The 11400-nt window shown below is 45.9% G+C and overlaps 1 protein-coding gene across 3 annotated transcripts; it reads left to right on the top strand.

Annotated features, from left to right (window-relative positions):
* Positions 1-2562: 2562 nt before the first annotated feature.
* pcnx4 (pecanex 4) lies at positions 2563-11400 on the top strand. 3 transcript variants are annotated; one of them, XM_076158529.1, is made up of 11 exons: positions 2563-2681; positions 3246-4015; positions 4105-4284; positions 4476-4996; positions 5111-5211; positions 5583-5705; positions 6145-6505; positions 8123-8226; positions 8314-9416; positions 9495-9681; positions 9902-11400. In XM_076158529.1, the coding sequence occupies exons 2-11, from the start codon at positions 3318-3320 to the stop codon at positions 10151-10153; spliced, it is 3630 nt and encodes a 1209-aa protein (XP_076014644.1). In that variant the 5' UTR covers positions 2563-2681; positions 3246-3317; the 3' UTR covers positions 10154-11400. The 3 variants fall into 3 exon arrangements, with proteins under 3 accessions (XP_076014644.1, XP_076014642.1, XP_076014645.1); XM_076158527.1 differs by having other exon boundaries at positions 2563-2685; XM_076158530.1 differs by lacking the exon at positions 2563-2681 and having other exon boundaries at positions 3660-3793; positions 3913-4015.

The following is an 11400-nucleotide window of genomic DNA, read 5'->3' as shown; positions in this document are numbered from 1 at the left end:
AGACAGCCTAAGTGAAAGGCTCTTCCCAAACAGGCTCCTCTAATGCATGTACTTAACTTCACTTAATTTGTGTTAATTCCCAGCATTAAGCGGGGCTAATGACCGCATGGTCAAAGTGAGTGCACTGTCATTACCTTGCTCTGCCTCACATCAAATGGCAGCTGATGGGCTCACACTGAAAAAAGGAAAACTCTAATGCACAGATTTGGGGGCTCAGTGAGAGAGTACTCTAATGTGCCAGGTACTGCAAAGAATAATTGTACACTTTGCTTTATATTTTTGTGCAGTATGTTCAGTATGGATATCTTAGAAGTAGAACTGTTTTCATGGTATTGTGGTTTTGTATATTCTACAGTAAGACTGTAGTGACCGCACCACTTCACACTGAATGTTTCCCCCTTGCATATCTATCAGTATTTTAACATTAAAATGACATTAGCATGAATATTATGAATAATTCATCAGTTTTGAGCGAGTGAACCCAGATGCATTGCTCTCTCTCTCTCTTTCTCTCTCTCTCTCCCTTTCTCTCTCTCACCACAAGGTTCGTAGCTAGTTTAATGGGATGGAATGTGACAGGTTATGTTTTCATCTGCCTGATATGGAGCCTTGCCTGAGAGGGAGGGAAAGAAGAAGTGAGTGAGAGAGAAAGGGGGGGGGGGGGGGGGGGGAGAAGGAAGGTGGCGATGGAAAGTCAGTTGGTCTCTGCAGTTATAGTCTGGATTCATAATTAGACATGTTTGCGCTTGTTGAGAATCAGTTAGCGATGATGCTCTTTCTTCCATCCCCACTGCACACGCGCAAGCACGCACGCACACACATACACACACACACACACACACACACACACAAACACAACACATGCTCTGTATGGGGCCATTACTTCTGGTCCACTGACTCCCTACATTCTGCTGCGTCTGTGCATTCAGAGTGCCATTAGTCCAAGACTCTGTAAATAATTGCTGAATGGAGCATGTTTTCACTGCTATCTACTCAGGTTCCAGTGTTGGGGGGTTGATGTTGTGGGTGAAGTGAGAGGGATGAGAACACTGATTGATGTTTGAGGCCAGTCACAAAAATAACACTGTATCTTGTGCAATGCTTATTGAAGCATTATGTGTAAGAAATATATGAGTAGCATTAAACCCTACATGTCTTGCACTTTTACCAGCTTGTATTAACTGTCAGAAGTGCTTCAGTTGAAGTTACAATCATCACTTGACTTTGAATTGCTGTTGTGAAAATGAAATGTTCTCCCCACATTTGGCTGCTGATGGCAGATGCAGGTCATCATCAAAAACTGAATTATTCTGTTTTCAGAAGGTGCATATTATGCCCCACGTTACTTTCACCCCCACAAATAGATCCTTCATTCAAAAACAATCTTGCCATATTGCTTCTGTAGAAATCTGCCACTGAATTATCACTGTCACTTGTCATTTTCCAGTAATTTGTTTCCGGCTCCCCGCAATGAAATAGAGGGAAAGAAGAGAAGAAAATACAGATAACAGACTGGAGTGGGAGTCATAATTAGAATGAAAAGAAAATGCTTTTATTTTGTGTAGACATTCTCTTGAGAGCACTTCTCACAGAAGCATTAAATCTTAACCGCTATTCATTTCTGGACTTGTGTGTCATTTATCACATTATTTTAATCACAACAAACAGGCTGCTCGGGTGAAACGACAACACAAAAAACCTGTCAGAAACATATTTTATAAGTACTCTCAGATGGTCTAAGCTTTTGCAGATAGACAATTTTTTTGATTAGCATTTCTGTGCCTTCTTTAATGATACTCGAGTCTTAATTCAAGCAGCCATTCTTCACCCTGCAGTCCTAATATGAATGGAGTACTGTTGAGTGGTGCTGTGGAGCATTACAGGGTGCAATATTGTTAAACTGTAGTCATACACAGTGCAGAAATGTGGTTTATTTCAAGATAAACGTTTTTATTCTCCCTTCCTCCATCAAAGACGGCAACAGCAATAAATCCTCCAGATTATATTTTCTTTTAAACTGAATATTTTGGCCTTTTTAATTGACAACTTGATGATCCTCCTCTGTGACAAAACACACTACACACATCACATTAATTATGTTGAATTAATTGTAGTCTTTGCTCTTTTTTTATTGCAAACACAATAAGGATTTAGGCTGCAATCATATTTTTAATCCTTTGTCAGTTTTGGGGGCAGAGCAAAGCGCATTTGCTTCAGGATTTAACCCCTTAAAGATACTGACAAGTGGCAAATAGAAACAAAAAAATAGGATATGGAGCATTAGCAATCCCACCACATGTGTCATTTTAATTTACTCAATGTATTTTTTAAAGGAGATTTTCACTTTCACGTCACTCTGAATGCTTTACGCTCTGTAACCCTTGGTTGTGATCAAAGTGATCTCCATTGTGTGTGTGTGTGTGTATGTGTGTGTGCGTATGAGTGTTGTTGAAGGGGTGGTTAGCTCAAAGGGCGGGGCTTACAAATTCCTGACCAATCAGTGAATTTTCTCTCCCCTCTCTCCCCTCTGATTGGCTACTATCTCTCTGTGTATCACGCTGATGTTGCTTGGCTTTCTTGCAGGTAGCTAGCGGCTAACATCACCGCTAACGCCTGTTTCCCCCCCAAACACGGCATACCGGCAAATATTACTCCTCCATCTCTCTGTCCGGCCGTCATCGGTAAGTTTACCCAACCCCGGTGACAACGCGTCTCGACAACCCGCTGTTATTCTGTAGCCAGCGCCTCAGAAGCTAACGGGTAGTCAAGATGAAAACAGTGGTTGTCGTAGCAAGCTAGCCTCAGATAGCAAACAAAGGTAGAGCTGAGAGGGACAGCAGCAGGCACAGGGGAGTCCAGAATACTGTTTACTTCTGACTAATCTACATAATCGCTTTATTATTGTTATCTTAAGTTTGAGTATGTGCCTATGCGGGTTTGTCACGTTAGTATGTCATCAAACTATTCTTGCCTGTGAGCTGTTTTCATGGTAACTAGGGGCTGTTGCTCATCTCTTGTATCTTAGCTGTTGCCACTATGTAAACACAGATGGACTATGTGTTAACCTTCAGTCCTGTCACTGTAACTGCATGTTCTCATATTGTTTTCTGTGCTATCAACTGATTCTATAAATGAGTTTGCTTTGATGCAATCTTTTATTTTACTTTTATTCATTCGATTGATGCAACACAATATTGTAAAAATATGATAAACAAATTCCTGCCATTGTGCTTTATTGCATTCAGCTTGTTGTGTCTGGGGCAATGAGTGGAAACGCTCCTTGGGCTGCGTGGAGATGACCTGCCGCCCCTCGGGGAATGGTCAGAATGGGGCCAGATGTGCCCCTTCTCAATGAGTACAAACAGGAGTTCTTCTGGAAGCGCTTCCCCCAGACAATATTGGGAGGCCCGCGCTTCAAGTTGGGCTACTGCGCCCCGCCTTATGTCTACGTCAACCAGGCGGTCTTGTTCCTGACGCCATGGCTTTTTGGAGGCATCGGCACTCTGCTGTGTCAGCTGCAGCTTCTCCAGGAGCTCCACGCCGCTGTGCTCTCTGGTATGCTTATGTTCGCGGCTGCAGCGGGTGTCCAGGCCCTGGCACTGTACGCTGTGAGGAGGAGCGGCGCGGTGGAGAGGCTCGGCGTGCCCAATGTTCTGGTAGATGAAGAGGAAGTGGAATTCACACACTGCGTCAGCCCGGAGACGGTCAGGTTCATTGCTCCAGGGAAGAGGTTTGGGCTGAATGTGGTGCTGCACACGGTGCTGGCTGGACTGCTCTGTGGGTTTGGGACCTGGTACGTGTTCCTTGGCAGACTGACTGCTCTTTATGGCAGTATTGGTGTGTCCTTGGTTGTCTTTGTACTGACTTGGGTGGCATTGTGTATAGCGGAGTATTCCCTTGTTGTAAATACAGCCACAGAGACGGCCACTTTCCAGGCACAGGACACTTATGAGATCACTCCCCTCACCCGGCCCCTCTACATTTTTGTTTTTATTGCTGTGGACTTGGCTGATAGGTGAGAAAGCCTCTTATTACACAGTACTGTGTTTTACAATCTCATATGTTTGCCTTCTGCCATAATAATCTTCTCTTGCTGTGGTTCAGGTTCTCAGGCCCTGTACCTGAACTCCAAGTGGCCAGTCAGGTTCTCCATGTGCTGTTCCTCTTCCTCCCTCTGCTGTGGGCTCTAGGGATGCTTTCTCCTCTGGATGCCCTTCTTCTCTGGGGCATGGAGCAGGCTCTTGTGTTTGGTTTGGGAGGCTCACCCATGTCCAGCAACCTCAGGTATGTACTGCACCTGAGGAAAATGTTCAAATAGAAAAACAGCACATGACTATTGTTCTGTGTTTGAAGTAGCAGGTTGTGGCTAAAGGACATCGTTGAGCGTTAAGAACAGTCTGCTCAGTTTGACTAACCTGTAAGTGTGACTGCAGCCTGTGTGTTCTCAGGTCTGGCCTTTTTGCTCTGTCTTGCAGGCTGCTGTGGATGTTTGGCATATCTGTCGGCATAGCTGTGTGTAATTTCTTCATCCCCTCCACACTGGGTGTTGTTCTCTTCTCCGTATCCACTGGATTTCTGTTGAGCCTGGACCTGAGCCAGGTTTGCACACTCTGTAGAGGGTCCAGGAGAGCCTGCAGGGACCATGCATGGCCTCCTCCTCCTAGCGCATTTGGCTGGAATCTGGGCTGCAGGGAACTGGTGCTATATTTGAGCTTGCTGCTGGTGGCAATGGCAGAGGCTGGGCTGGTGCATCACTTTATTGGTTCAGCTCCATCCCAGAGTTTGATCAAAGGACCACAGGCTCCCGTCAGCTACCTCCTCCTCATACTCTTCTGCCTCTGCTGGTCTCTCAGAGAGATTCAGGGGGCCTATGTGTTTGGAGGGGTGTTCCTCAACCCCCTGTACCCTCGAGGCATGTCCAGTGTGCAGACATTCAAACAGAGGAGCAAAGCTTTACATGTTGCTGCAGCCATCAGAAGAGTCCTCCTGAATCTTGGTGAGCTTATAATGTTTTTATGATATGAAAGTATGAATTTTGTCTACTCTGCACGCCACTGTGAAGACTTGAGTTGTTGTTTTTTGACCGAGTCCATCCTGTTTCACTTCACAGTGTCTCCATTTGCAATGATCGCTTTTCTGTCTATGGACAAATCTTTGGAGGAGCTCCATACAGCTTCACTCAGCGTGGGATTCACACGGGCCTTCAGAGTGGTACACACACACACACACACACACACGCACGCACACACACACACACACACACACACACACACACACACACACACACACACACACACACACACACACACACACACACACACACACACACACACACACACACACACACACACACACACACACACAGTTGTTTTGAAGTATCCATATTCACTTAACACACAAACACACATTGATCACATTAAGGTCATTCATTTATTTTGGTAATGCATTCCTGCCACTTTACTCTTGAGATAAGCACAGATCTCAAGTAAAGAGTAAAAAAAACAAAAACATCATTGGAAGAAAAAGAATGAAACCGTGTCTCCTAATAGCTTTTTCCTGATTCTTTGGTTGTTTATTTCCAGCTCTGGCAGAGTTCGGAGGATGCTCTGCTGCAGATGGTGGTGGTGATCTTGGTGCGGCTCTCAGCTGGAGACAACACACTGCCAGGCTGGGACCGCCTGGGCACCGGAGTGCAACTGCTCCTGGTGAGGTCATAGTATAAGTAGACAGGCAGAAATGAGATGAAAGTCTGATTGATCAGGCTCTTATGTTTCATTCAAGTCTTTTTAAGCTGTGAAGAGCACATTTAGCCTTTTTGAATTCTGATTGATCATCCTTCTAATCAACTAACAGTGGGAAGCATGCGCCATTTCTGTCTGTATAATTGTCTGAAGTATGTTAATAATCTTATCACATAAAATATATATGACAAGTTGTCATGACACTATCACCAGTGTTGCCCTTTTGCAGTGTTTTCTGTGTGCAGCTATGTAAACATCTGTTAATTGCAAAGCCTTGAGAATGAAATACAAATTTACTCCCTTAATGAATAAAAAGAATATGTTTGCAGCGAGGCAAAGGAATCACACACTACTCCCGGTAGTTCAGGACCCTCAGTGCTATTAATGTTTCTGCCTGACCCAGGTGGGCCTCCTGATCGACAGACTGAGCCAGTTTGTGGCAAAGCTGAAGTTCACCCTGACGGTGTTGGTGACATCCTGGACAGAGAAGAAGCAGCGGCGACAGTCAGCTGGAACTCTCCTGTCCCTGAACGCTTCCCTGTGCCCGCTGGTGCTGTCAGTGGTGACCCTCTCTGCCCTGCTGTCCGCCCCTCTGCTGCCCCTCTTCACCCTGCCCATCTTCCTGGTGGGATTCCCGAGGCCTCAGCGATGTTGGCCGGGGCCCGTAGGTACCGCCTGTCCCTGCCCAGACTCCATCTTCTACCAGCAGATGAGTGGGAGTCTGGCCTCTGCTCTGAGGACAGCCTTTGCAAGAGGGTCTCTGGGTCAGTGTGTCATACTTCATATCCCTCCATTATGTGTTCTGTCTGTGCTGCCCTTTAAATCTGAAATGGTGTGTAGCATCTGTACGTTCTGCCGGAGACTACAAGGAATCTACTGTGGTTACATGGAAACAGAGGAAGTCTCCCGTCTGCTTTATTATATGAATAACTTAGATATCTGGTTCACTTCACAGCCCACTCCGGCTCTTATTTTTAATTGGACAAACCCTTTTAGTCTGTAAGGACTGACTTTGCTGTAATTAAGCCGGAAGAAATTATTGTGTATATACCAGAAAATGTATTTTTCAAGAATATGTTAATCATTAGCCCAAACCTGCCATGCAATCAGCAAATGGCCCAGATTTTCACGTAGATGCCTCAAAATCCGATTTCTCCTTTCACTTGCATAGCGCTTTTGTTGTTTTTTCTCTTGAACTACGCTGTGTTTTGAAACTAGGGTCAAGTAGGCCTACGCGCGTGCACACAAAAGAGCGCTGAAGCCGCATCTCCTATGTTTCAGCATTAAGAGGAATGTTGTTGCGAGCAGCTCGTCAGGAGTCGCTGGCAGTAATGCAAGCTCGCATCATCCGGTGGAGCTTCCTGTGAAGTGACCCAAAAAATACCTCTGATCTGTATTCATCGCATCCAAATGTTTCCACACCATTAACTGCGTAATACTCTTAGGCCCAAACCGAGCTGCTGCTGGGATTGTGTGTGTGTGTGTGTGTGTGTGTGTGTGTGTGTGTGTGTGTGTGTGTGTGTGTGTGTGTGTGTGTGTGTGTGTGTGTGTGTGTGTGTGTGTGTGTGTGTGTGTGTGTGTGTGTGTGTGTGTGTGTGTGTGTGTGTGTGTGTGTGTGTGTGTGTGGTATCTGGAGAGAGCAAAGAGGACAGATACAATATAGATGCGAGACATGAGGAATTATTTATGGATGGATAAAAACCGCTGCCGTGACGTCATAATTCAATACTATCGTTTTCCTGGAGAGCTTTGGCGCCCGAGCTGAGATGTATAATTTATAAAGAAGGAGACTGCCAGGTTGAATGGTCACAGTCTAACAGCTTATAGTGTGTTTTCCTCTGTCCACTGTGGCCACTGGAGGCTGTGGAGCGGCGAGCAGGAAAGGAGCCTGTCCAAGCATGTCACTTCCTATCATGAGGTAGAGGCTGGGACTATTCTGAGATGTCATTATGGGATATGACATTATCCTTGAGCCAAACAAGCACAAGTCAACTTCAAACAAAAGCCTCCTTGACCTTGTCGCTGCTCTACACCAATCTACTTTGAAATAAATGTCTGTCCACCGAGTCGCCTCCTCTAAGAGGGGAGAATCTACAACATGGAAAGGAAGGAGGAGTGTTAATATTTACAGCTCTGCACAGTCAGCCACTTAATGTAGAATGTCTTGACCTTCCTGTTCCTCTGTGATGTTGTGAGTCTCTCTGCAGCTCATCTAGTAAATGTGTTATCCATGTAGTCAGCAGTGGGACACACAGCTGATGTCAAATGGAAGCTTCTGTGTGTGTGTGTTACATGATGTTTCTGTTATGCGTACCCCCCTTTTCCTATACATCACAACATCCAGCATGTTAGAGGCTGACGTTTGTCTCTCTGCTCTATAGGTTCTTTAGCCCCAGGCTCTCATTTTCTGGGTCGCTTTCAGGACCGCATGGTCTGGATAATGATCCTGGAGAGAGGATATGGCTATTGTACTGTCAACATCAAGGTAGATATGTTTCTATGCAAATGGCACTGTAGCTTGATGTGCAGTCACTCGTAACAAGAGTTAATTGTGTGTTGCGATTTGTTACAGGGTCTTGAGCTGCAGGAGACGTCTTGCCACACGGTGGAGGCACGGAGGGTGGATGATGTGTTTGAGGCTGCCTTTGAGCGCCCTGAGCGGCTCGGCTTCACCCAGGGCCTCAACGTTCACTGGGGTAACGTCCTCACCCCCTGTGCTGCCCTTCCTGTGCGAGTCTACTCTGACGCTCGGAATGTGCTCTCTGGCATCATCGACTCTCATGACAACCTGAGGAAACTGCAGGATGACTTTCTGAAGTCACTGGTCTGGTTGCTCCTCCGTTACTGTGTTCAGAAACATAAAGGACTTCTGTGGAGTGTTGATGAAGGGCCAGGAGGTGGCGGCAGGAAGTCCCAGTCCTCCCAGTTGGTCCAGACCACTGGCCAGCCCGTTGAAAGTATTGTGGTGGAGTCCAACGTGTCTTCTCAAAGGTTCAGGCAGGATAGCTCGAGCCTCACCTCCTTTGGTGATTGGTCGGATGAGGATGACTTATTTGGACCCCAACAATCCAAGCGGACAGTGGCGTTAGTGAGTGCAGAGGCTCAGCTGGGACAGACAGAGCTACAGACAGGGCCCTCTCTCCCAGGCTCTGTGGAGATGGACAGTCTGTTTGAAAACATGGCCCTCTCTGCCCTGCAGCCTCTACAGCCTCTGGGACTTGGCCTCGGGATGCCTGCAGTGGATAAAGGCCAGAACACAGAAATCTTCAAAGAGAGTCCCGGATCTCTCCCTCATCTGAATTTCAGTTGCCCTAAGTCGGAGGTCTTCAACCTACCAACAGGATGGAGGACAGCCCCCTTACTTCCTTCCCGCCTGCTGCAGCTCAGGCCTTTGTTCCCTGAGGACTGGTTTCGTTTTACCTTGGGCCGGTTTGGACCTGCTGTGCAGGGCGAAGCCTCAGAGGACATGAGCAAAGGCCTGAAGGAGGATGAGGCCCTAAAGGAACTGCACACACAGGTCGCACTCTCATGTCTCATCTCCCTGGGAGCAGAGTCGGCCTTCACCAGCCCCAGTTATGTCTATAGACTCTACTGTGGAGACGTACCATGGACAGAAGGACTCAACTGGCTCTCCTCTAGTAAAGAACTTTATCAGCTCGGACTTCGGGCTTTCAGGTAAAATATGCATTGAATATTGAAGGTTTAATTAATCCTGCCCAGAATACCCATGTTTTCCATGTTGCTCCCCTTCAGGTACAGCTTCAAGTTGCTGTTTGATCAAGCAAGCCTGGGGCCCATAGAGGGGCCCGAGGAACTGTTCAGCACCTTGGAGGAATATGAAAGGGACTGGTACATTGGCCTGGTGACAGAGAAAGGCTGGCACAACAGCGTCCTTCAGGAGAAGCCCTTCCTGTTTTCTTTAGGACATGACCTCGCTATGGTAATTACACACACACACACACACACACACACACACACAGACAGACAGACAGACAGACAGACAGACAGACAGATTGCATTCTGTGTTTGTCAAACATAAGAGGACACCTGTGGTTACCTCCCATGCAACCCTGTTATGCACAAACATAGAAGTTGTCTGAAGTTGCACTTAATAACCAATCGGAGTGAAATGTCATCTAGTTACTACTGTTTGTCCACAGGGTACATACACGGGGCGAGTCCTGTCCCTGCAGGAACAGCTGGTACAGGTGGGCCGTCTGAATGGAGAGGGGGTGCGTGGCCAGTGGGCAAACTTGTCCTGGGAACTCCTGTATGCTACTAATGATGATGAGGAGCGCTACAGCATACAGGCTCACCCCTTCATGCTGAGAAACCTCACTGTCCAGGCAGCTGACCCCCCTCTTGGGTACCCCATTTACTCCTCTGCACCCCTTCATTTCCCCTGCCTCTGACCTCACAGGTAAACAAGAGTTTTGGGAAGTTAGAAAATGCACTCCAGTTGGCATCAACACAGTAAATATCAATTTCAGGACATTCAACGCCATTTATTTTCGAATGGGGTTGGGCCATTGAGGCATTTGACGTAAGTGAACAACTGTGGGAACCGGCCTGGATTTCCTCCTCCTCCTTTTCCTCCATGAGATTGACTTTTAGGTGCTTGAATTTCTGCACTACACAATAAAACACAGTGACAACAATGGCTGTAATTTTCTACAAGATGTAAAATGTGTTGTTATTGATCATATGGATTACAGCACATTAAAGAGGATACATTTGCTTTGGCCATTTGTATCTTGGAACAGAGTTAACAACTGATTGATTGCCATGGATGCGTGTGGGTTTTGAGGTTTGTTTATCACTCACTACAGTGGTTCCCAGACCTACTCCGGGGGGGGTACTATATGAATAAGTACTGCCTCAGGTAAATGAATGAGGCGATCCGGGGGGGAAAAACTTCTGATCTATAAAAGGGGGGCGCCAAAGAAAAAGTTTGGGAACCACTGACTCAGAACGTTTACATGCAAGTTAAACTCCGATTGAACTGCGATTAAGGCAATACATTGGGTTTTTTTAACATCATCATGAATTTATTAGTATTGAAATTTAAATTTAAAAGGTACGCTTACTCCAAGTAACAAACGTGCGATTGTAAATTGATTTATTGCCGCATATAAATGTGGCAGTAAGCTGCCTCCAGAACCTTGTACTGCCATTATGCAACACATCATCTATATTCAGAGAATGGAGGAATCCTGTTGATTCTGTCCGAGTGTACGGTTTCAAAGTCTTTGCCTCATTCCCAGTTCAGACAAATCATTGGGAGTATTGATTGGGAGTATTGAGTGCATGTAAGCGTAGTCGATGTCTGTGCTTTACAAAAGTGAATACATTTGCTCCCCTGCCCTGGAGAAGTCACCAGCTCTATACCTCTGTTTTTATCGTACTTTCAGATCTGGTGTTTCCCTTTCATGTCCACCAAATGGACAGATATTTTAATGTTTTGTTAAGAATTCAAGGGTGTGCCTTGGGTGTGTATTGCGTATGTGTTACGTGCTTAGTTAATGTTTGTTTTGGTTTTGTTTACATTTCTCTTGTTTACAATTTAGAATGAAAAGTTACATTTGTCCATAGTGTCTTGTACATATTGTTTTTATATACGTGTAACTGTACATATTTAAAATAAAATAGCTTGGCAGAA

Source organism: Genypterus blacodes, unplaced genomic scaffold, assembly GCF_046128005.1.
Source record: "Genypterus blacodes isolate CSIRO-AG114 ecotype Tasmania unplaced genomic scaffold, CSIRO-AGI_Gbla_v1 ptg000082l_1, whole genome shotgun sequence".
Taxonomy (NCBI): Eukaryota; Metazoa; Chordata; class Actinopteri; order Ophidiiformes; family Ophidiidae; genus Genypterus; species Genypterus blacodes.
The sequence above is the reverse complement of the archived record's forward strand: the minus strand, read 5'-3'. Positions and strand labels throughout refer to the sequence as shown.

What these genes read in the sequence shown, in the direction of transcription:
- pcnx4 (XM_076158529.1), top strand. Translation starts at nt 3,318, where the DNA reads ATGGTCAGAATGGGGCCAGATGTGCCCCTTCTCAATGAGTACAAACAG. An exon ending in CCGGAGTGCAACTGCTCCTG is followed by an intron (nt 5,706 to 6,144) that starts GTGAGGTCATAG and finishes TGCCTGACCCAG; the next exon opens with GTGGGCCTCCTGATCGACAG. An exon ending in ATTGTACTGTCAACATCAAG is followed by an intron (nt 8,227 to 8,313) that starts GTAGATATGTTT and finishes GATTTGTTACAG; the next exon opens with GGTCTTGAGCTGCAGGAGAC.